This window comes from Macaca nemestrina, chromosome 1, assembly GCF_043159975.1.
Source record: "Macaca nemestrina isolate mMacNem1 chromosome 1, mMacNem.hap1, whole genome shotgun sequence".
In the NCBI taxonomy this organism is placed as follows: domain Eukaryota; kingdom Metazoa; phylum Chordata; class Mammalia; order Primates; family Cercopithecidae; genus Macaca; species Macaca nemestrina.
The window spans coordinates 155,760,455-155,785,772 of record NC_092125.1 but is presented as its reverse complement, the minus strand read 5'-3'; the positions used below and the strand labels follow the sequence as shown (position 1 = coordinate 155,785,772).

Sequence of the window (25,318 nt, the reverse complement as noted above, 5' to 3'; positions counted from 1 at the left end):
CACACAGATGTGGACGGGCAGTGGAGCTCTGTGCTCGTGGGGTGGATGTGGTCTTAGCGGTTTGTTCGACTTTCTTAACCTTTTTTTAAAAATTTTTTTATGGACCTCTTGGCTTTCTGGTAGAGTCTGGGACCGCCTTTTCTTTTTTTTTTTTTTTTTGAGACGGAGTCTCGCTCTGTCGCCCAGGCTGGAGTGCAGTGGCGCGATCTCGGCTCACTGCCTCCCGGGTTCATGCCATTCTCCTGCCTCAGCCTCCCGAGTAGCTGGGACTACAGGTGCCCACAACCGCGCCCGGCTAATTTTTTGTATTTTTAGTAGAGACGGGGTTTCACCGTGGTCTCGATCTCCTGACCTTGTGATCCGCCCGCCTCAGCCTCCCAAAGTGCTGGGATTACAGGCGTGAGCCACCGCGCCCGGCCAATGTGCATAAAACAAATACATGGGATTACAAAGCAAACCAACTATATTGAAATAGAGTTGCCTCTTTGGGTCCTGTGGAAGTCCAAGTACTGAAGTTAAAAATTTCCTTAAGAGCTGGGTGTGGTGGCTCACACCTGTAATCCTAGCACTTTGGGAGGCCAAGGCAGGCAAATTGCCTGAGTTCAGGAGTTCAAGAACAGCCTGGGCAACACAGTGAAACCCCGTCTCTACTAAAATACAAAAAATTGGCTGGGCATGGCGATGTGCGCCTGTAGTCCCAGCTACTCGGGAGGCTGAGGCAGGAGAATTGCTTGAACTGAACCTGGGAGGCGGAGGTTGCAGTGAGCCAAGATTGCACCACTGCACTCCACCCTGGGTGACAGAACGAGGCTCCGTCTCCAAAAAAAAAAAAAAAATTTCCATAAGATTCTTAGTTCTTTATAAGCATTACTATATTTGTCTTTCTTTTTCTTTTTATTTTTTGAGACAGAGTCTTGCTCTGTCGCCTAGGCTGGAGTGCAGTGGTGTGATCTCGGTTCACTGCAACTTCTGCCTCCTGGATTCAAGCGATTCTCCTACCTTAGCCTCCCAACCAGCTGGGATTACAGGCACACACCACAGCATTTGGCTAATTTTGTATTTTTAGTAGAGATGGGGTTTCACCATGTTGACCAGACTGGTCTCGAGCTCCTAACCTCAAATGATCTGCCCATCTTGGCCTCCAGGTGTGAGCCACAGTGCCAGGCCTATATTTGTCTTTCTAACACATCAGGAGGAAATTGAGACATGAAAAGGGTAAGTACCTTGCCTAAGACCACTGTGACATAAAAAATATATATTTGGGCCAGGCATGGTGTCTCACACTTATAATCCCACCATTTTGGGAGGCTGAGGTGGGAGGATCCCTTGAGCCCAGAAGTTTGAGAACAGGCCCCGGCAACATAGGGAGACATTGTTTCTACTAAAATTTAAAAAATTAACTGGGCATGGTGGCAAGTGCCTGTAGTCCTGGCTACTCAGAAGACTGACTGAAGTGGGAAGATCACTTGAGCCCAGGAGTTCTAGGCTGCAGTGAGATATGATTGCACCACTGCAGTGCAGCCTGGGCAATAGGGTGAGATCCTGTATCAAAACAAAACAAAACAAAACAAAAAACAAGCAAAAGAAAGAAAGGAAGAAAGAAAGAAAGAAAAGAAAAGAAAAGAGAAGAGAAGAGAAAAGAAAGAGAAAGAAAGAAAGAGTATGTATTTGGTCTCTGTCGCCAGTTCCTGATACAGAGCTCCTAAATCTCTTGGAATTTCCTAGTTGATAGGAGTGTCTTTTTTTCTGATATTCTTGTTGGGCTCCTGGATAGCTTCAGGATAGAGGCTGGTCACCAGCAAATTCAAGCTATGATTAGAAGCTTAAAAATTTTGGCCCAATACCCAGCCCATCCTCTTTGGAGGAGAGAGGAGTTGAAGATTGAGTTAATAATCAACTATGGTTACATTGTCAGAGGGTTTGAACCAGAGCGACTCCATTTTGAGTGAGGGCTAGGAAAATGAGATTGGGACTTGCTGGGCTACATTTCCAGAAAGTTAGGCATTTCCAGCTTCTAAACGTTTACAGTTAATGGAACAGATTGATAATGTTTACTAAACAGATCCAGACTTGGGAGTGTCCTGATGTCCCTGATACCTTGAGAGCAAAAGCATTCCTAATTTTGCTTTAAAGATAATAATATTAATTCTTGCAAAATATAATAATTAAGAAAATTAATCCTTTATCACAAACCCTTGGAGCAGAGCACATCTCCCCATGATCTGTTTTTAATCCTCGACAAATGAATATTGTACCTAGAGTGGATGCGTTCCTCTTCTTCCTTTCGGGAACGCCCTACTCAGTCTATACAGTAGGTGTACATTCACCGCTTTACTGTCTTAAATTTACTTTTGCTTTGGACTGTGGACTTGCTCTGAATTATTTCTTGCACGAAATCCAAGCACCCTCTCTTGGGGTCTGGATTGGGACCTCTTTCTGGTAACAACATTATGAAGCCTCCATAGAAATCCCTGAAGTACGGGGTTCTAAGAGCTTCTGAGTTGGTGAACACATTCATATCCCAAAACGGGATTCCGTGTGAACAGAAGTTCCTGCACTCAGGATCCTTCCAGATCTTGTTTTATGTACCTCTTCATCTGGTTGTTCATATGTATCCTTTGTAATATCTTCCGTTATAAATCAATAAACTGGTTTGGGATGGGAGGAGAAGGTTGTGGGAATCCCTGATTCATAGCTGGTTGGTCAGATGCACAGGTGACAACCTGGGATTTGCAATTGGCATCTGAAGTGGGGGCAGTCTTGTAGGACTGAGCCCTTAAGGGTTTGGTGCATAGTATTGAATTGAATTTAACTGTACAACACCCAGTTGGTAGATACTAAATTAAAGAGTGGAGTTTATAATAAGACATAATTGGAGACTTGTTTGGTGGGGAAAAGCCTCCACACATTTGGTGTCAGAAGTGTCGAAAGTACAGAAAAATAGCTTTGTGTTTCTTTTCCTTTAACAATGGCTCTAGTAAGTGGTCAAGAAAGGATTCAAACTCAGGCAGTTTAACTTGACAGTTTTGTTTTGATATTATGCAGATAGGATCCCCTAAATTCATTAATGGTTGCTGTAGCATGTATTGCAGTGCTCGTACAGAAGAAACAACTGGTCGTATTCCATGAACTCCATTCTCTGGTTCACTGAGCATTACACGATGGCTTGGTTATCTGGGGGAGGTACGGGCCTTCAGAATTAATCCAGGCTCCAATTTTTTTTCCTTGTCCCCAATATCAGAAGACATTGAGTCCCCTGTCCTTCTGGTTTAAGCCACTACTTGTTTGGTTTTCTTTTACTTGTAGCTAATATGTTAACTAATATATCCAATAATAGCTAAGATTGAGTGCAGTACTCTGCCAAACCAGAAGAAGGGAGGCTTAGAGCAAATTGCATTTGGTTTATATACATAAATTAAATGTGATATTTCTTTCTGTTTTATTTATTTTATTTTTTATTATTTTGTAGAAATGGGGGTCTTGCTATTGCCCAGGCTAATCTCGAACTTCTTACCTCAAGGGATCCTCCCTCATCGGCCCCCGAAAGTGTTGGGATTACAGATGCGAGCCACCTCACTTGGCCTAAATGTGACATATCTTATTCTCATGCTAAAGAATAAAATCTGTACCCACCACGTAATAATATTTCTCTCATAATGTTTATCGTGGAATTAAGGAGATAATGTGGCCTCAGGAAAATTGTGTTGAGTGGTAGTCATCATCAGTACTGCTCTTCCCATTAGGCTGAATGTTTGGAAGTTGTGGGAAATGGGAAAGAGGAGGAAATTGGGAAAATAAATGAAAATAGCCTTACAAATTTCAGGTTTTTCAAATCTGAAGAGCTCCATTTACCTTATAAGTGCCAAATATTTTCACATAAAACCCAGCCTGTGGATAGTTATTATTAATCTAATAATATGATAAATTGGTACTACTATTCTATTTTCCATTTGATTAAATGGGAATTTTGAAAACAATTATTTTGGCTTTTTACCACAAACAAGCTCAGTAACTAGAATTCTTAAATCTGCAGGGTTTTTTTGTTTTGTTTTTTTGCTTTGTTTTGAGACAGAGTCTCACTCTAGTCACCCAGGCTGGAGTGCAGTAGCACTCTCTGGGCTCACGCAACCTCCGCCTCCCGGGTTCCAGCGATTTTCCTGCCTCAGCCTCCTGAGTAGCTGGGATTACAGGCGGGCGCCTGGCTAATTTTTGTAGTTTTAGTAGAGATGGGGTTTCCCCATGTTGGCCAGGCTGGTCTTGAACTCCTGACCTCAAGTGATCCGCCTGCCTTGGCCTGCCAAAGTGCTGGGATTACAGGCGTGAGCCACCGTGCCCCGCCAAAATCTGCAGTTCTTTTTTTTTTTTTTTTTTTTTTTGAGACACAGTCTCACTCTGTCTCCCAGACTGGAGTGCAGTGGTATGATCTCGGCACACTGCAAGCTCCGCCTCCCGGGTTCACGCCATTCTCCCGCCTCAGCCTCCCGAGTAGCTGGGACTACAGGCGCCTGCCACCACGCCTGGCTAATTTTGTTTTTATATTTTTAGTAGAGACGGGGTTTCACCATGTTAGCCAGGATGGTCTCGATCTCCTGACCTCGTGATCCACCCACCTCGGCCTCCCAAAGTGCTGGGTTTACAGGCTTGAGTCACCGTGCCCCGCCTAAATCTGCAGTTCTGATGGAATGTTTTGACTGAAGACTGAACATAGAAACCGTACCTTGGGTTTTGTTGTTACTTTTTCCTAACCTGGCCCCCTATTAGTTTACTATGTATTAGACAGAACCTGAGAGCGGTGACTACTCTGCCAATAAATTGCTACATTCAATATTCTTCGGTTGCCTAATTCAGTGGGAAACAGAAAAAAGGTAAAGAGGACATGAAATCAAAAATAAATGCATCTTCTATACAGGATTAGAATGCCTCTTAACACTCATTCGAGGGCTGAGGGCCTGTGGTAGAAGTTCTTAATCTTAGATCCATGGATTGTTTTCAGGGTTTTGAAAATGTGTAATTTTTTTTTTCCTTTAAAGTAATGAGCATGTGTATAGGAATTTTTTTTTCCAGGGGAAAAGCTCCATAGTTTTCACCAGATTGACAACTGTTTTAAATCCCCCGACAGGTTTCAAACTACAATACTAGTTTTTGACCGGTTTGTAAAAGGATGCAATTCTTCGAATCTAGTTTTTACATCCTTCTGACGAGGCAGGAGCCTCTACCCTAAACAAAAATGGCGGAAGCTGCTTCACACGTAGCCCCTCACGCAGAAAGCCCAGAAGGCCCCCTCCACTTTCTCTCCACCTTCCTACTCCTGACCCCGGAAGGACTCCGCCTTTCCTCCGTCTGGCTGCTGCTCAGCCCCAGGCTGCAGCTGGGAAGCAGGCGTGGGCAGGCCGGCTGTACCTGGCCTGGAGCTCCAGGTACAGGGCCAGGGGCGGGGTGGGGTGGATAGGCGGGTGGGAGGAAGCGGAGAGTTGGGCGGCCACGCAATTGGGGCAGAGGCCTCGGGGCACGGGTGGCACGGACTCCATCGCCGGCGTTAGCTCTCCGAGTGCCAGGTGGAGCGGCGGAAAGCCAGAGGGTCTACGGCCGTGCCACCCTGAACACCCCCGACCTCGTCTCATTTCAGAAGCTAAGCAGGGTCGGGCCTGGCTAGTATTTGCGTAAGAAAGTAGGAGGGTCCCCACGCCAGAGGGAGGCCTGCAAAGGAAGCGCGGAATTGGGATGGGCTCGCCATCGGTGTGAGCCCGAGGAAGGGTCTGGACGGCCGAGCTGAAGGTATCCCCTTTTCTGGTCCTCTTGGTAAAGAAAAAGGAAGACAGCAGAGGAGAGCTCCGCGAGGGGCTGCTGTGGGGTCAGGAGAGAGCGCGCTGGAGATGGGGCAGCTGGTGAGGTCTCAGGTTCGGCTTGGATGCGGGTGGTTTTGAGCAGGGAGTGGCTTTTGGTTGTGAAAGATTACCCCGCTTTACAGGTGCTTTCAGAGAAAAATTTAGATGGGAGTATTGTGGTGTCTGTTCCTTCTGTAAAGTTGTTAAATATCTGTTTTCCGGAGGAAAGACTCAGCTTGTTTTTGCACAGGACTTTGAGACTTTTATTATTGTTGTTGTTATTGCAGCTAAACATTTTTCTCTGTTCAGAGTGTCTTCTCAGAGTTAGGTTATATAGATTTGTGCTTCACATCAATTTTCTTTTTGGTATTTCAGACTTTCCTTCCTGTTGTATTATAAAGTCAAAGTTGTAGGATAGAATTTTAAGATGTGTAAGAAACAAATTGTTTATGACATTTATTTTTAATTACCCAGTAGTTGGAATGTAGAGGAACAAGTAATATCACAGAGGACAGTATTTTTGGTTATGTTTTATAGATTCCTTCTATAAATTTGAATAATCATGAAACTACCTTCATATTTATTTTTATTATACTTCTGGAAGCAACTGAAATGACTGGTTTTTTTGTTTTGTTTTTAGTTTTTCAATGAATAATGATTAGGTTTGGAATCAAATTCCTCAGTAATTTTAAATGAAAAAGAATGAGGTAGTTAGAATGCAAAAATAGAGGTTTGTTGTAATCTTTTTTTTTTTTTTTTTTTTGATATGCTGTCTTGCTCTGTCACCCAGGCTGGAGTGCAATGGTGCAATCTCTGCTCATTGCAACCTCCGCCCTCACGGTTCTAGCAATTCTCCTACCTCAGCCTACCAAGTAGCTGGGATTACAGGCGCGGCACCATGCCTGGCTAATTTTTTTGTATTTGTGGTTGAGACGGGGTTTCGATATATTGGCCAGGCTGGTCTCGAACTCCTGGACCTCAACTGATGCGCCTCGGCCTCCCGAAATGCTGGGATTACAGGCGTGAGCCACCACGCCCGGCCTAGGTTTGTCATAATCTTTTAAGAATATCTCTGCAACCAATTAAAGTGTTTGCTTTATTTTCTTTCTATTCTGCTTAAAAATTTGGAATGCTCTATTATAGGGAAAATTACTTTGGGTGAATTACTCAATATATTTTTTTAATGCAGTAGCATAGATTGCTTAATGATCCAGACTCTAATTAGTAAAAATGTTTCTCAAAATAAAATGTATTAATATTTAGGGAGGCAGAAGAATAAATGAGCTTCCCCCCACTTTTTACTGTAGTAATATTTAAAAAGTAATACGTGTAGGCAGATTTTAAAAAATCAAGTATTACAGACAGACTTATAAGGAAAAGCAGCCATTCTTTGCCCGGCTTCTCTATACCCTTGTTTTATTCTCCAGAGGACCATTTTTCACTTTCTTAGCTGTTCGTGGTTTCCTCTGTACTTTTTAATCATATGTCTCTATCACAAGTTGTTGACTGAAATAAATGTATGTCAATTAAACTATACTGAGTCTAAAAGTTGTACTTAGAACACTGGTAGGGGGAATTAAATTTATACTGCTGTATCTCTAGTAAGGATTAAGGGACACATCAGTAGTAGTAACCCACCCAAGAGGTATCGCTGTGTTTGATTTTAAAGGAAGCCACTACTTAATCAGTGGTTTTGACACTTGTCTGAAAACAGGTGGGTATTAACAGAAGGGGATAGTCTATTGGAGTACAGAAAAAGAGAACATAGAGATATATGCAGAAATGAAGGGCCTAAAAAAAGTATAGCAAATAATTTTTTTTTTTTGGTGTAAACAGGGTTTCACCATGTTTCCCAGGCTGGTCTTGAACTCCTGGGTTCATGAGCTCAAGCGATCCACCCACCTTGGCCTCCCAAATCACTCCTAAAGTAGCTCAGGCGTGAGCCACTCACTGTGCTCCGCCGCAAATTAACTTTTATAGAGGGATTGTTGGTAATTTTTATATTCTGTTATGTAATATACAACACTACCCAAATAAAATAAATAATGAATTTGGTAGACATCAACATTGTGGTTATTAGAGAAGCGCATTCTCTTGTGCATTGGAGATAGTGCTTAGGTGTTTTCTTGGCCTGAATGGAATATTCCTCAGGACTCTTGATTTTTGCACTCATCAGGCAACATTTTTGACTTACTAGTTCAGCTTCCTATAGTCTTTTATTTCAGGGATGGTATGTTTTGATAGAATATGTAAGTATTCAGGTCACTAGATAGTGTATTTCTTTATTATAAATAGATAAACTTGTAAACTGGTTTATACATCAATACTGTGTAAATTTGTTTAGTGTGTGTTCAACTGGGTACAGTGATAATAAAATTATTTCTGGCTCTGAAACCCAGATCCTGAACCACTTAATGTAATGTTAAAGTTAATGACTTCTCTTTGTGCGAGAACTACTTCTCTGTACTCATCTGACTTTTCTTTTTTTGTTCAAGAGGAATAATATGCACTAAAACTATACCAAAATCATATAGCATGCATGTGGCATTTCTTTGAAGATCTTTAAAATGAGACAACAGGAGAATAAGTGCGTGAGTTCTGATGTTCAGTCAGTGAACTCGGAGGTTCACAGAACCCCAGGATTCTGTTCCGGATTCCATTCAGCAACCTGCCTGCCACCCGCTCTCACCCCCGCAGTTATACGAAGGAAACCAAATGAATGGGAAGCAGTATATTTTCAGTTACTCTCTAAAAGATGTTAAATTTTTATGTAACCAGAAAAGAGAGAATCTAGAACTTGCAGTTTCCGAAGGAAAATTTGCTACCTGGACTCAAAGTTTAAATCTAGGTTTTTGTTTTTTAACTTATTATTATTTTTTATGCTATCTCCTACAGGAAGGATAGCTTATTTTTTCTTTTTTTTTTTTTTTTTTTTTTTTGAGACGGAGTCTGGCTCTGTCGCCCGGGCTAGAGTGCAGTGGCCGGATCTCAGCTCACTGCAAGCTCCGCCCCCCGGGTTTACGCCATTCTCCTGCCTCAGCCTCCCGAGTAGCTAGGACTACAGGCGCCCGCCGCCTCGCCCGGCTAGTTTTTTGTATTTTTTAGTAGAGACGGGGTTTCACCGTGTTCGCCAGGATGGTCTCGATCTCCTGACCTAGTGATCCGCCCGTCTCGGCCTCCCAAAGTGCTGGGATTACAGGCTTGAGCCACCGCGCCCGGCCAGTTTATTTTTTCTTTTACGCGTTTGGTGATTAATAAATATAATTTTACCTCAAGTGTAATGTCATCAATAATTGACTGCAAAAATAAGCTGATAGAATTAGAATTTCAGTTTGTACCTTTCATTGGTAAAGTAACCAGAAATCTTTGTGGCTAATATGTTTTTATGTTTCATTTAATGAAGATTAGAAGAGGAGCCATGTCAGAAGAAACAGTAAGTGAATCACAGTTTTCATTGAGGACAGCCGCCCTAAGAGTGTTTGATCTTCCTCTGACTTGGTACTATTCTCTCTCCCAGGTAAATAAAAGAAGCAAACATGAAGTTGAATATTAAGCTTATTGCTCAGAGCGTATTTTGTTTATATTATTTCAGTTTTATTTGAGGTTTCTATATAGTACAGTCAAAATATTTATTACAGTAATTATTTTACAGTGTGAATTTACAGTATAAATTTATTAAAACCTATTTGGTTATTTCATGGTTTTTTTTTATTTTTGGTTATCGTAACTCTTAAAAAGGGCTTAAAAATTTTTTTCTGTCTTAAGCAAACTTACATAGTCCATTATTATTACTTTCAGTGAATTATGTTATTCCAGTAGGCCTGTTCTCACTATTAACAATCCTTTTAATTTTATTGTGGTAAGGTACAAATAACATAAAATTGACCATTTTGATCATTTTTAAGTGTATAGTTCATTAGCCTTAAGTACATTCACATTGTTGTATAAGCAATATCCAGAATTCTTTTCATCTTGCAAACTCAGACTCTACAACTGTTTATCAACATCTTACTATATCTCCTTCCCGTCGTTCCCCACCACCATTCTATTTTCTGTCTGTATGAATTTGACTAGGTAACTCACAAGTAGAATCCTACAGAATCTTCTTGTGACTAGCTTATTTTACTTAGCATAACGTCCTCAAGGTTCATCCATGTTGCAGCGTGTCAGCATTGCCTTTCTTTTTAAGGTAGAATAATATTTCATTGTGTGGATATACCACATTTTACTTATGTGTGTGTGTGTTGATGGACATTGGATTACTTCCATGTTTTTGCTATTGTGAATAATGCTGCTATAAAGATGGATATACAAATATCTCTTTGAGATCCTGCTTTTTTTTTTTTTTTTTTTTTGAGACAGAGTCTCGCTCTGTCGCCCAGGCTGGAGTGCAGTGGCACGATCTCGGCTCACTGCAAGCTCCGCCTCCCGGGTTCACGCCATTCTCCTGCCTCAGCCTCCCGAGTAGCTGGGACTACAGGCGCCCGCCACCTCGCCCGGCTAATTTTTTTTTGTATTTTTTTTTAGTAGAGACGTGGTTTCACTGTGTTAGCCAGGATGGTCTCCATCTCCTGACCTCGTGATCCGCCCGTCTCAGCCTCCCAAAGTGCTGGGATCACAGGCTTGAGCCACCACGCCCAGCCTGAGATTCTGCTTTTAATTCTTTTGAGTGAAGTGAAATTGCTGGATCATACAGTAATTCTACTTTTAATTACATTTTTTTTTCTTTTTTTTTTTTTGAGGCAGGGTCTTGCTTTAGAGTACAGTGGCAAGATCATAGTTCACTGCAGTCTCAAACTCCTGGGGTCAAGCAATCCTCCCACCTCAGCCTCTCAAGTAGCTGCGACTTCAGGCATGTGCCACCATCTCTCCACCAATTTTTTAATTTTTTGAAGAGACAGAGCCTCAGCATGTTGACCAGGCTGGTCTTGAACTCCTGGCCTCAAATCATCCTCCCACTTTGACCTCCTAAAGTGCTGGGATTATAGGTGTGAGCTGGTTCGCCCAGCCCTATTTTTAATTTTTTGAGGAACTGCCATACTGTTTTTCACAGTGGCTATACCACTTTACGTTTCTACCAGTAGTGCACAGTTTTTCTACATCCTCATCAATGCTTGTTATTTTCTGTTTCATTGATAGTAGCCATCCTAATGGGTATGAGGTTATATTAGTCCATTTTCATGCTGCTGATAAAGACATACCTGAGACAATTTACAAAAGAAAGAGGTTTATTGGACTCACAGTTCCACATGGCTGGAGAGGTCTCACAATCATGGTGGAAGGTGAAAGTTACATCTCACATGGCAGCAGACAAGAGCTTGTGCAGAAAAACTCTTATTTTTTTTTTTTAAATTATTAAAAACTCCCATTTTTAAAACTGTCAGATATTGTGACCCTTACTCATTATCATGAGAACAGCAAGGGAAGGACTTGTCCCCATGATTCAATTACCTCCCGCTGGGTCCCTCCCACAACATGTGGGAATTCAAGATGAGATTTGGGTGGGGACACAACCAAACCATATCATTCTGCTCCTGGCCCCTCCCAAATCTCACGTCCTCACATTTCATCATCCCTTCCCAACAGTCCCTCAAAGTCTTGACTCATTTCAGCATTAACTCAAAAGTCCACAGTCCAAAGTCTCATCTGAGACAAGGCAAGTCCCTTCCATTTTACAAGCCTGTAAAATCAAAAGCAGATTAGTTACTTCCTAATTTCGGGGTATGGGCATTGGCTAAATATGGCCATTCCGAATAGGAGAAATTGGCCAAAACAAAGGAGCTACAGGCCCCATGCAAGTTTGAAATCCAGCAGGGCAGTCAAATATATATATATGTATTTGAGATGGAGTTTGGCTCTTGTTGCCCAGGCTGGAGTGCAATGGCATGATCTTGGCTCACCGCAACCTCCACCTCACAGGTTCAAGCGATTCTCCTCCCTCAGCCTCCTGAGTAGCTGGGATTACAGGCATGCGCCACAACGCCTGGCTGGTTTTGTATTTTTAGTAGAGATGGGGTTTCTCCATGTTGGTCAGTCTGGTCTCAAACTTCTGACCTCAGGTGATCCACCCGCCTCGGCCTCCCAAAGTGCTGGGATTACAGGCATGAGCTACCACGCCTGGCCAGGGCAGTCAAATATTAAAGCTCCAAAATGATCTCTTTTGACTCCATGTCTCACATTCAGGTCATGCTGATGCAAGAGGTGGGTTCCCATGGTCGTGGGCAGCTCTGCCCTTGTGACTTTGCAGGGTACAGCCTCCCTCCCGGCTGCTTTCATAGGCTGGCATTGAATGTCTGTGGCTTTTCCAGGTGCACGGTGCAAGCTGTTGGTGGATCTATCATTCTGGGGTCTGGAGGACGGTGGCCCTCTTCTCACAGCTCCACTAGGCAGTACCCCAGTAGGGACTCTGTGTGGGGGCTCCAACCCCATGTTTCCCTTCTGTACTGCCCTAGCAGAGGTTCTCCATGAGGGCCCACCCCTGCAGCAAACTTCTGCCTGGGCATCCAGGCATTTCCATACATCTTCTGAAATGTAGGCGGAGGTTCCCAAACTCCAGTTCTTGATTTCTGTGCACTGGCAGCCTCAAAACCATGTGGAAGCAGTTAAGGCTTGCGGCTTGCACCCTCTGAAGCCACAGCCCAAGCTCTATGTTGGCCCCTTTCAACCATGGCTAAAGTGGCTGGGATGCAGGGCACCAAGCCCCTAGGCTACACACAGCACAGGGACACTGGGCCTGGACCCTGAAATTACTTTTTCCTCCTAGGCCTCCTGGCTGGTGATGGGAGGGGCTGCTGTGAAGACCTCTGGCATGCCCTGGAGACATTTTCCCTATTATCTTGGGGATTAACATTTGACTTCTTGTTACTTATGCAAATTTCTGTAACCTGCTTGAGTTTCTCAGAAAATGGAATTTTCTTTTCTATTGCATTGTCAGGCTGCAAATTTTCCAAACTTTTGTGCTCTGCGTCCCTTATAAAACTGAATGCCTGGCCGGGCGCGGTGGCTCACGCCTGTAATCCCAGCTCTCAGGGAGGCAGAGGCGGGAGGATAGCTTGAGCCCAGGAGTTCGAGACCTGCCTGGGTAATATAGCGAGACCCCGTTCTCCACAAAAAGGAAAAAAAAAAAAAAAAGACAAAAAAAAAAACAAAACTGAATGCCTTTAACAGCACCCAAGTCACCTCTTGAATGCTTTGCTGCTTAGAAATTTCTTCTGCTAGATACCCTAAATCATCTCTCTCAAGTTCAAAGTTTCACAAATCTCTAGGGCATGGGCAAAATGCCGCCAGTCTCTGTGCTAAAATATAGTAAGAGTTGCCTTTGTTCCAGTTCCCAGTGAGTTCCTCATCTTTATCTGAGACCACCTCAGCCTCACCTAATTATTCATATCACTATAATCATTTTGGGCAAAGCCATTCAACAAGACTCTAGGAAGTTCCAAACTTTCCCACATTTTCCTGTCTTCTTCTGAGCCCTCCAAACTGTTTGAACCTCTGCCTGTTAATCCAGTTCCAAAGTCACTTCCACATTTTTGGGTATCTTTTCAGCAGCACCCCACTCTACTGGTACCAGTCTACTGTATTAGTCCATTTACATGCTGCCAATAAAGACATACCTGAGACTGGGCAATTTACAAAAGAAAGAGATTTATTGGACTTACAGTTTCATGTGGCTGAGGAGGCCTCACAGTCATGGTGGAAGGTGAGAGGCACGTCTCACATGGCAGCCTCGAGAGAGAGAGAGCCAAATGAAATGGGTTTCCCCTTATCAAACCATCAGATCTCGTGAGACTTATGCACTGTCTTGAGAACAGCAAGGGAAAGACTTGTCTCCATGATTCAGTTACCTCCCACTGGGTCCCTCTTACAACACATGGGATTCAAGATGAGATTTGGATGGGGACACAGCCAAACCATATCAAAGGTAGTATATCCTTCTGGTTTTGATTTGTATTTCCCTGATGATGTTGAGCATCTTTTCATATGCTTATTGGCCATTTGTATATATCCTTTGGAGAAATGTGTATTTTAGTCCTTTGCTCATTTTTTTTTTTTTTTTTTTTTGAGACAGAATCTCACTCTGTTGCACAGGCTGGAATGCAGTGGTGCAATCTCACTGCTCACTGCAGCCTCCGCCTCCTGGGTTCAAGCAATTCTCCCTGCCTCAGCCTCCAGAGTAGCTGAGATTACAGGCGCCCACCACTATGCCCGGCTAACTTTTGTATTTTTAATAGAGTCAGGGTTTGGCCATGCTGGCCAGGCTGGTCTGGAACTCCTGACCTCAGGTGATCTACCCGCGTCCGCCTCCCAAAGTGCTGGGATTACAGGTGTGAGCCACTTGTGCCTGGCCCCTTTGCCCATTTTTGAAATTTTTGTTCTTGTTGAGTTTTAGTTCTCTGTATAGTCTGGATATTAATTCCTTATTAGTTATATGATTTCCAAATATTTCTCGAATTCTGTGAATTACTTTTTTTTTTCTTTGAGATGGAGTCTCACTCTGTCACCCAAACTGCAGTGTAATGGTGCAGTTTTGGCTCACTGCAACCTCTGCTTCCTGGATTCAAGCAATTCTCCTGCCTCAGCCTCCCAAGTAGCTGGTATTACAGGTGCCTGCCACCATGCCTGGCTAATTTTTGTGTGTATATATATATTTTTTAGAAAGAGTCTCGCTTCTTCACCCAGGCTAGAGTGCAATGGCGTGATCTCGGCTCACTGCAACCTCTGCCTGCTGGGTTCAAGCAGTTCTCCTGCCTCAGCTTCCCAAGTAGCTGGGATTACAGGCATATGCCAGCACACCCGGCTAATTTTTGTATTTTTAGTAGAGACAGGGTTTCACCATGTTGGCCAGGCTGGTCTTCAACTCCTGACCTCAAGTGAGCCTCTTGCCTTGGCCTCCCAAAGTGCTGGGATTACAAGCGTGAGCCACCACACCTGGCCTAATTTTTGTATTTTTAGTAGAGACGGGGTTTCACTATGTTGGCTAGGCTGGTTTTGAACTCCTGACCTTAAGTGATCTGCCTGCCTCGGCCTCCCAAAGTGCTGGGATTACAGGTGTGAGCCACCATGCCTGGCCCTGTGAATTACTTTTTTATTCTGTTGATAGTGTCTTTTGATGTGCAAAATTTAAAAATTTTCATCAAGTCTAGTTTGTCTATCTTTTTCTGTTGCCTGTGTCTTTGTTGTCATATTTAAGAGGTCATTGCCAAATCCAATGTTGTGAAGCTTCTTAGGATTTTAGGACTTATATTTAGGTCTTCAGTCCATTTTGAGTTAATTTTTGTATGTATTATTAGGTAAGGGTGCAGTTTTCCCCATACCATTTGTTGAAAAAACTGTCCATTTCCTACTGAATGATCTTGCACCCTTGTCGAAAATCATTTGACGATATATGTGAGAGTTTATTTCATATATCTTTCATATATTTCAAATATATTTCATATATTTTATACCATTTCATATGGTACTGATGCCAGTACCATACTGTTTTGATTACTGTAGCTTTATAGTAAGTTTTGAAATTAGGAAGTGTGAGTCTTCCAGCTTTGTTCTTCTTTTTCAAGTTTATTTTGGCTATTCTAAGTCCCTTGAGATTCCATATGACATTTAGGATGGGTTTTTCTATTTCTGCCAAAAAATCATTGGGATTTTGATAGAGATTGCATTAAATCTGTAGATTGCTTTTAGTGGTATTGACCTCTTAACAATGTTAAGTCTTCTAATCCATGAACATGGGATGTGTTTCTGTTTATTCATGTTTTCTTTAATTTCTTTCAGCAATATATATATGTATTTTTAAATCATAGAAGTCTTTCACATATTTGGTTAATTCCTATGTATTGTATTCTTTTTGATAATAATCTAAATGGAATTGGGGGGAGGGGTTGCTTTTGTTTGTTTGTTTTTGAGACAAGATCTTGCTTTGTTGCCTGGGCTGGAATGCAGTGGTACAGTCATGACTCACTGCAGCTGAAACCTCCCAGGCTCAGGTGATCCTTCCACCTTAGCCTCCCGAGTAGCTCGTACTACAGGCGTGTGCCACCATGCCCAGCTAAATTTTTAAATTTTTTGTAGAGACAGGGTTTTACCATGTTGCCCAGGCTGGTCTCAAACTCCTGGATTCAAGTGATCCTCCCGCGTTGGCCTCCCAAAGTGCTAGGATAACTGGTGTGAGCCACTGTGCTTGACTTTCTCTCTCTCTCTCTCTTTTTTAACCAGATTTTATTTTATTTTATTTTATTTTTTTTGAGACGGAGTCTCGCGCTGTGTCACCCAGGCTGGAGTGCAGTGGCGCGATCTCGGCTCACTGCAAGCTCCGCCTCCCAGGTTCACGCCATTCTCCTGCCTCAGCCTCCGAGTAGCTGGGACTACAGGCGCCCGCCACCACGCCCGGCTAGTTTTTTGTATTTTTAGTAGAGACGGGGTTTCACCATGTTAGCCAGGATGGTCTCGATCTCCTGACCTCATGATCCACCCGCCTCGGCCTCCCAAAGTGCTGGGATTACAGGCTTGAGCCACCGCGCCCAGCCTTTAACCAGATTTTAAAATAACAAGATGGTTCTGTAGTATCCTTCACAGCCCATCAATGAAAGTTTTTAAAAAATCATTTTGATCTCATGGATTTAATTGTATTTGATGTTTTAAACCATTGCATTTATTTATTCTTATTTATGCCCAAATGATCTCATATTTGGCCAGTGAGAGTCTATTCAAGTTGGTTCCTGAGTGTTCTTGATAAAGCCCTGGTAATCCTTGCTATCTAGTATAAAATGGCACAGGCTCATCTTGTACTTCTCCTGCTCTATACCTGGAATCAACCACTTCTTCAAGGATCCCTTTAGTGTAAAATGATAAAGACACCAAACTAGGTACCATGAGTCAATTCAGATTACATTGAGTAGTTGTGAGAAGGAAAACAATCCAATCATAAAACTCTCCCAAAAGTTCTTTGGTTTGAATTATTCTGGATTAGAAACTAGGTTGGTACAGCCTATTTTTTAAAACTTTATTTTGAAATAATTACAGATTCACAGGAAGTTGCAAAAATTATACAGTGAGGCCCAGTGTACCTTTTATCTCATTTCCTCCAGTGGTTACATTTTATATGACTATAGGTACAATATCACAATCAAGAAATTGACAGTGATAATGTATGTATATAATTCTATGCCATTTTACCATATGCATAGATTTATGTAGCCACAGCCTCTGTCAAGATCCAGAACTCTTCTATACCATAAATATTTACCTCTTGCATCCTTTTTAAAATCATACTCACACCTTTTTTTTTTTTTTTTTTTTTTTTAAGACCGAATCTTGCTCTGTCACCCAGGCTGGAGTGCAGTGGCACGATCTCAGCTCACTTCAAACTCTGCCTCCCGGGTTCACACCTTTCTCCTGCCTCAGCCTCCCGAGTAGCGGGACTACAGGCGCCTGCCACCACGCCGGCTAATTTTTTGTGTTTTTAGTAGAGATGGGGTTTCACCGTGTTAGCCAGGATGGTCTTGATCTCCTGACCTGGTGATCCACCCGCCTTGGCCTCCCAAAGTGCTGGGATTACAGGCGTGAGCCACCGCGCCCAGCCCACACCTTTTTTTCTGGCACCATTCCTTTTTTTTTTTTTTTTTTTTTTTTTTGAGACGGAGTCTCGCTCTGTCGCCCAGGCTGGAGCGCAGTGGCCGGATCTCAGCTCACTGCAAGCTCCGCCTCCCGGGTTTACGCCATTCTCCTGTCTCAGCCTCCTGTGTAGCTGGGACTACAGGCGCCCGCCACCTCGCCCGGCTAGTTTTTTGTATTTTTTTAGTAGAGACGGGGTTTCACCGTGTTAGCCAGGATGGTCTCGATCTCCTGACCTCGTGATCCGCCCGTCTCGGCCTCCCAAAGTGCTGGGATTACAGGCTTGAGCCACCGCGCCCGGCCATTCCTTTTTTTTTGAGACGGAGTTTTGCTCCTGTTGCCCAGGCAGGAGTGCAATGGTGCGATCTTGGCTCACTTGCAACCTCCACCTCCCAGAGCGATTCTCCTGCCTCAGCCTCCTGAGTAGCTGAGTTACAGGTGCCCGCCACCACGCCTGGCTAATCTTTTGTATTTTTGGTAGAGATAGGGTTTCACCATGTTGGCCAGGCTGGTCCCAAACTCCTGACCTCAAGTCATCCATCTGCCTCAACCTCCCAAAGTGCTGGGATTACAGGTGTGAGCCACTGTGCCCGGCCCTGGCACCATTCCTAATCCCTGGTGAACCCTAATCTGTTTTCCATCTATAGTTTTTTTTGTTTGTTTTTTTGGTTTTTTTACTTTTTTTTTCCATCTATAGTTTTGTCATTTCAAGACTGCTATATCAGGCTGGGAACAATGGCTTATCCCTGTAATCCCAGCACTTTGGGGGATTGCTTGAGACCAGGAGTTTGAGACCAGCCTGTAGTGACAGACCCTCTCACTACAGAAATAGCTGGTGGGTAGGTGCCTATAGTCCTAGCTGAGGAGGCTGAGAAGAGAGGATCACTTGAGCCCAGAATTTCAAGGATGTATTGAGCTCTGATTGCATTATTGTACTCCAGCCTGGGCAACAGAGCAAGACCCTCTTAAAAAAAAAAAAGCTATATAAATGGAATCATACAGGCTGTTACCTTTTGAAATTGGCCTTTTTCTTTTCTTTTTTTTTCTTTTTTCCTTTTTGTGGAGAACGGGGTCTTGCTATATTACCCAGGCAGGTCTCGAACTCCTGGGCTCAAGCTATCCTTCCGCCTCTGCCTCCCTGAGAGCTGGGATTACAGGCGTGAGCCACCGCGCCCGGCTGAAATTGGCCTTTTTCAACCCAGCATAATGCCCTTGAGATCCAGCAAAGCTGTTGAATGTATTAACAGTTTTTTCCTTTTTATTTTGTACTCCATGGTATGTATGGATGTACTATAATTTGTTAACCATTCACTTATCGAGGGTCATTTAATATTACAAAATAAACCTGCTTTGAACATTTGTTTGTAGGTGTTTGTGTGGACGTGTTTTCATTTTTCTAGGATAAATGCTCAGAAGTAGATATTTAAGTTTTTTTTTTTTTGAGACAGAGTCTTGCTCTATCACCCAGACTGGAGTGTAGTGGTGCGATCTCGGCTCACTGCAACCTCAGTCTCCTGGGTTCAAGCGATTCTTGTGCCTCAGCCTCCTGATTTGCTGGGATTACAGGTGCACACCACCATGCCTGGCCAATTTTTGTATTTTTAGTAAAGACAGGGTTTCACCATGTTGGCCAGACTGGTCTTGAACTCCTGACCTCAAGTGATCCACCCTCCTCAGCCTCCCAAAGTTTTGGGATTACAGGCATGAGCCACTGCGCCTGGCCTAATACTTAGTTTTTAAAGAAATTATCCCTGTAATCCCAGCACTTTGGGAGATCACTTGAGACCAGGAGTTTGAGACCAGCCTGGGCAATATAGTGAGACCCTGTCACTACAGAAATAAAAATAAATATAAGCTGGGCATGGTGGTAGGTGCCTATAGTCCTAGCTGAGGAGGCTGAGAAGAGAGGATCACTGAGAAGAGGGATCTTTTTTTTTTTTTTTTTTTTTTGAGACGGAGTCTCGCTCTGTCGCCCAGGCTGGAGTGCAGTGGCCGGATCTCAGCTCACTGCAAGCTCCGCCTCCCGGGTTCACGCCATTCTCCTGCCTCAGCCTCCCGAGTAGCTGGGACTACAGGCGCCCGCCACCTCGCCCGGCTAGTTTTTTGTATTTTTTAGTAGAGACGGGGTTTCACCGTGTTAGCCAGGATGGTCTTGATCTCCTGACCTCGTGATCTGCCCGTCTCGGCCTCCCAAAGTGCTGGGATTACAGGCTTGAGCCACCGCGCCCGGCCCGAAGAGGGATCTTTTTTGAGAAAAGATCCCCTCTGTCACCCAGGCTGGAATGCAGTGGCAAAATTAATTATTGGCTGTATCATTTTACATTACTACCATCAAAGTATGAGAAATCCAGTTTTCCCATATTCTCAGCAGCATTTGGTATTGTCACTTCAAATTAATTCTTTTAAATGGTCTAATATAACTGAACAAAAGTCTGGCTGCTCACTGCTTGAGGACCAAAACATGAGAAGGAAAGAGTGGTGAAAGGAAAGCAACTTTATGGAAATGCTAGCAGTTGGGAAAGGCTAGGCTTATGTCTCCAAAAGACCATTTCAAGTGTTAGGCTGAGGGAAGGGGTTTAAAAAGACGAGACTTGGTAGGGGAAATGTGGGAGTAACATAGGATGCAGGTTCCCATGTGTTGTTCCAAGGACTATCTCGAATTATTGTCTGCCTGGAGTGCAGGCTGGTGCCATTTTATTTGCTGCTGAGTTATAGATTATCAGTTTTGAGGTAATCTCCCTGTGGAGGAGAATTCATTCCACAGCTGGGCCTTTTTGCCTGGGTTGTTGTAGCCCCTGGAATTTCTTAACAAGCATGCAGTTAGATAAGTGTGCATGGTGCAAGGGAGTGTCTGGTGGGAAAGAGAAGGGAGCAGAGTTTCAGAGAACATTTCAAGGCCATATTTTAAGACTAAGGACACAAAGTTTCTATAGTTTGTTTCAAGGTTACATCTTGGCCGGGCGCGGTGGCTCAAGCCTCTAATCCCAGCACTTTGGGAGGCTGAGGCGGGTGGATCACGAGGTCAGGAGATCGAGACTATCCTGGCTAACATGGTGAAACCCCGTCTCTACTAAAAATACAAAAAACTAGCCGGGCGTGGTGGCGGGCGCCTGTAGTCTCAGCTACTTGGGAGGCTGAGGCGGAAGAATGGCGTGAACCCGGGAGGCGGAGCTTGCAGTGAGCCGAGATCACGCCACTGCACTCCAGCCTGGGAGACACAGCGAGACTCCGTCTCAAAAAAAAAAAAAGGTTACATCTTAAGACTAGAGAAAGAGGAGGAAAAAAGTTTTAAAATGCATTTCTAAGCTGAAATACTCAGTTACACTAATAGTTTTGTACTGGCATCTCACTGTGGTCTTAATTTGCATTTCCCAATAGGCTAATGATGTTGAACATCTTGTGTTTGTGTGTTTGCCGTCTCTGTATCATCTTCAATGAAATGAAATGTCTCTTCATATCCTTTGCCTGTTTTCTAAATTGGATTGTTTGCAGGTTTTTTTTTTTTTTTTTTTTTTTTTTTTTTTTGAGACGGAGTCTCGCTCTGTCGCCCAGGCTGGAGTGCAGTGGCGCGATCTCGGTTCACTGCAAGCTCCGCCTCCCGGGTTCACGCCGTTCTCCTGCCTCAGCCTCCCGAGTAGCTGGGACTACAGGCGCCCACAACCGCGCCCGGCTAATTTTTTGTATTTTTAGTAGAGACGGGGTTTCACCGTGGTCTCGATCTCCTGACCTTGTGATCCGCCCGCCTCGGCCTCCCAAAGTGCTGGGATTACAGGCGTGAGCCACCGCGCCCGGCCTTTTTTTTTTTTTTTTTTGCGATGGAGTCTCACCCTTGTAGCCCAGGCTGGAGTGCAGTGATGTGATCTTGGCTCATTGCAGCCTCTGCCTCCTGGGTTCAAGTGATTCTCCTGCCTCAGCCTCCCGAATAGCTGGCACATGCCTGTCATGTGCCACCACGCCTGGCTAATTTTTGTATTTTTAGTAGAGATGGGGTTTTACCGTGTTGGCCAGGCTGGTCTTGAACTCCTGACCTTAGGTGATCTGCCTGCCTCGGCCTCCCAAAGTGTTGGGATTACAGGCATGAGCCACAGCACCCGGCCGGTTTTTTTTTTTAAGACAGGGTCTCTCTCTGTTGCCCAGGCTGGAGTGCAGTGGTATTATATTGGCTCATTGTAGCCTCAATCTTCTGGGCTCAAGTAATTCTCTCACTTTAGTTTCCTCGTTAGCTGTGACCACAGGCATGCACCACCAGGCCTGGCTAATTTTTATATTTTTTGTAGAGATGGGGTCTCACCATGTTACCCAGGTTGGTCTGAAACTCCTGAGCTCAAGCAATCTGTCTGCCTTGGCCTCCCAAAGTGCTCGGATTATAGGCATAAGCCATGGTGGCCAGCCTGTTTGCTTTTTTTACTGTTGAATCCTGAGAGGTTTTTTTGTTTGTTTGGTTTTTTGCTTGTTTTTTTTTTGTTTGTTTGTTTGTTTTGAGAAAAGATCCCCTCTGTCACCCAGGCTGGAATGCAGTGGCACAATCTTGGCTCACTGCAACCTCTGCCTCCTGGGCTCAAGTGATTCTCATGCCTCAGCCTCCTGAGTAGCTGGGACTACAGGCATGCACCACCATGTCCGGCTAATTTTTTTTTTTTTGTATTTTTTAATAGAGATGGGGTTTCACCACGTTGCCCAGGTTGATCTACCTGACCTCAAGTGATCTGCCTAACTCAGCCTCCCAAAGTGCTAGGATTACAGGCGTGAGCCACTGTGCCTGGCCGCTTTGTTAAAATTTTATCTTGATTTTTTTTTTTTTTGAGACGGAGTCTCGCTCTGTCGCCCAGGCTGGAGTGCAGTGGCACGATCTCAGCTTACTGCAACCTCTACCTCCTGGGTTCAAGCGATTCTTGTGCCTCAGCCTCCCAGGTGGTTGAGATTACAGGTGTGCGCCACCTCACCCAGCTAATTTTTTTATTATTTTTTGTAGAGATGGGGTTTCACCATGTTGGCCAGGCTGGTCTGGAACTCCTGACCTCAAGTGATCCACCTGCCGCAGCCTCCCAAAGTGTTGGGATTACAGGCATGAGCCACTGCGCCTGGCTTTAAACTTTTATTTTGAAAGAATTTTATTTACCAAAGAGTTGCAAAGATTGTACATAGAGTTCTCGTATATGCTTTGTATTAACATCTTTATATTAATGTCTGTTATAACTCTAATACAATCATCAAAACTAAGATTAACATTGTAATCTTAATTTTGTAAGTAATCTTAACTATACTATAGACTTTATTTAGGTTTTATTATTTTTTTCCACCTTACGTCCTTCAGGATCTTATCTAGGTTCCCACATTGCATTTAGTTGTCAAGTTTCCTTAGTCTTCTCCAATCTATGACAGTTCTTTCAGTTTTCCTTGGTTTATATGACCTGCTGCTTTTGAAATATATAGGTTAGGTATTTTGCAGAATGTCCCTCAGTTGAGTTTGTCTAATGTTTTCTCAGGGTTAGATTCAGGTTATGCATTTTTGGCAAGATGTCACAATATCGGGATACATGATGATGTCTGTGTGCCTTGTTACTGGTGATAGTAGCTTTGATCACTGGTCAGGCATGGTGTCTCATTCCTATAATCCCAGCACTTTGGGATGACAAGGTGGAAGGATTACTTGAACACGGTGATGCATGTCTGCAGTCCCACCTACTCTGGATGCTAACGTGGGAAGATCGCTTGAGCCCTGGAGTTTAAGGCTCTAGTGAGCTGTGATCATACACTGCATGCTAGCCTGGGCAACCAAGCGAGACCCTGTCTTTTGAAAAAAGGCACACACACACACCCCTTGATCATTTAGTTAAGGATGTGTCTGCCACACTTTTCCACTTTTTCTCTGTGGTAAATAAGAAGTTTGGAGGTAGATACTTTGACACTATAGGACATTTTGATTCTCCTTAAATTTTTGCCCACTAACTTTAGTACTTATTTTGATGCTGCCTTCAGGTTTTGTTTTTTTTTTTTTTTTTTTTTTTTGATGGACTCTTCTTGCTCTGTCCCCCAGGCTGTAGTGCAGTGGCGTGATCTCAGCTCACTGCAACCTCCGCCTCCCAGGTTCAAGCAATTCTCCTGTCTCAGCCTCCCGAGTAGCTGGGACTACAGGCGTATGCCACGACACCCAGCTGATTTTTGTATTTTTAGTAAAGATGGGGTTTCACCATACTTGTCAGGCTGGTCTTGAATGGCTGACCTCAGGTGGTCCACCTGCCTTGGCCTCCCAAAGTGCTGGGATTTACAAGTGTGAGCCACTGCGCCCAGCCAGCAGTTGTTACTGAAGTGTTTATTGGTGATTTCCTATTTCCTTCATTACTTCTACATTTATTACTTAGAATATTTCTTTTCTTTTCTTTTTTTCTTACTTATTTTTTTTTTTTGAGCTAGTTTCTTGCTCTGTTGCCCAGGCAGGAGTGCAGTGGCACAGTCATGTTCTACTGCAGTCTCAAACCCCTTGGCTCAAGTGGTCCCCCTACCTTAGCCTCCCAAGTAGCTAGGACTATAGGTGCCCACTGCCATACCCTGCCAATTTTTGTATTTTTGTTAGAAATGGAGCTTCACCATGTTGCCCAGGCTGGTCTCAAACTCCGGCTCAAGTTTGAGTGATCTCTCCACCTTGGCCTCCCAGAGGTGTGAGCCACCATGCCGGGCCTGGTATATTACTTTCTTTCTTTTTTTTTTTTTTTTGAGACAGAATCTCACTCTGTCGCCCAGGCTGGAGTGCAGTGGCACGATCTCCGCTTACTGCAACCTCTGCCTCCTGGGTTCAAGCGATTCTCCTGCCTCAGCCTCCTGAGTAGCTGGGATCACAGGTGTGCACCATCATGCCTGGCTAATTTTTTTTTGTATTTTTAGTAGAGACGGGGTTTCACCATGTTGGCCAGGCTGGTCTGGAACTCCTGACCTCAAGCTATCCACCCACCTCGGCCTCCCAAAGTGCTGGTCATATTGATACTTCTGACTTCAGTCCAACAACAGAGGTTTCATTTTAGCATTCCTAGTTGGATCAATTATGACTTGAATTGGCACCCCAATACTACTCTTTTTTTTTTTTTTTTTTGAGATCGAGTCTCACTCTGTCGCCCAGGCTGGAGTGTAGTGGCGCGATCTCGGCTCACTGCAAGCTCCGTCTTCTGGATTCACGCCATTCTCCTGCCTCAGCCTCCTGAGTAGCTGGGACTACAGGTGGCTGCCACCATGCCCGGCTAATTTTTTTGTATTTTTAGTAAACATGGGGTTTCACCGTGTTAGCCAGGATGGTCTCGATCTCCTGACCTGGTGATCCACCCGCCTCGGCCTCCCAAAGTGCTGGGATTACAGGCGTGAGCCACCGCGCCTGGCCTTAATTTTTTTTTTTTTTTTTTTGAGACAGAGTCTCGCTCTGTCGCCTGGGCTTGAGTGCTGTGGCCGGATCTCAGCTCACTGCAAGCTCCGCCTCCCGGGTTTACGCCATTCTCCTGCCTCAGCCTCCCGAGTAGCTGGGACTACAGACGCCCGCCACCTCGCCCGGCTAGTTTTTTGTATTTTTTAGTAGAAACGAGGTTTCACCGTGTTAGCCAGGATGGTCTCGATCTCCTGACCTCGTGATCCGCCCGTCTCGGCCTCCCAAAGTGCTGGGATTACAGGCGTGAGCCACCGCGCCTGGCCTTTTTTTTTTTTTTTTTTTAAAGAGATGGAGTCTCACTTTGTCACCCAGGCTGGAGTGCAGTGGTGAGACAGTAGCTCACTGCAACTTCCAACCCCTGGGCTCAAGTTATTCTCTTGCCTCAGCCTCCCAAATAGCTGAGACTACAGGTGAGTACCACTGCACTTGGCCCCAGTACTCTTTTGAGAAACAAATTTACCAATAGGTTACA

General features: G+C 44.1%; 1 protein-coding gene across 9 annotated transcripts in view; it reads left to right on the top strand.

Moving 5' to 3' along the window:
* Positions 1-5,300: 5,300 nt before the first annotated feature.
* The window catches only part of LOC105482686 (mitoguardin 1), a 102,340-nt gene continuing 82,322 nt past the window's right edge, over positions 5,301-25,318 (top strand). For 2 of the 9 annotated variants that reach the window (XM_011742913.3, XM_071090858.1), the window contains exons 1-2: positions 5,793-8,416; positions 9,229-9,342. In XM_011742913.3, coding sequence (XP_011741215.1) covers positions 8,393-8,416; positions 9,229-9,342 — 138 coding nt within the window. In that variant the 5' untranslated portion in view covers positions 5,793-8,392. The other 7 variants (XM_011742914.3, XM_011742916.3, XM_011742918.2 and 4 more) reach the window with 7 other exon arrangements.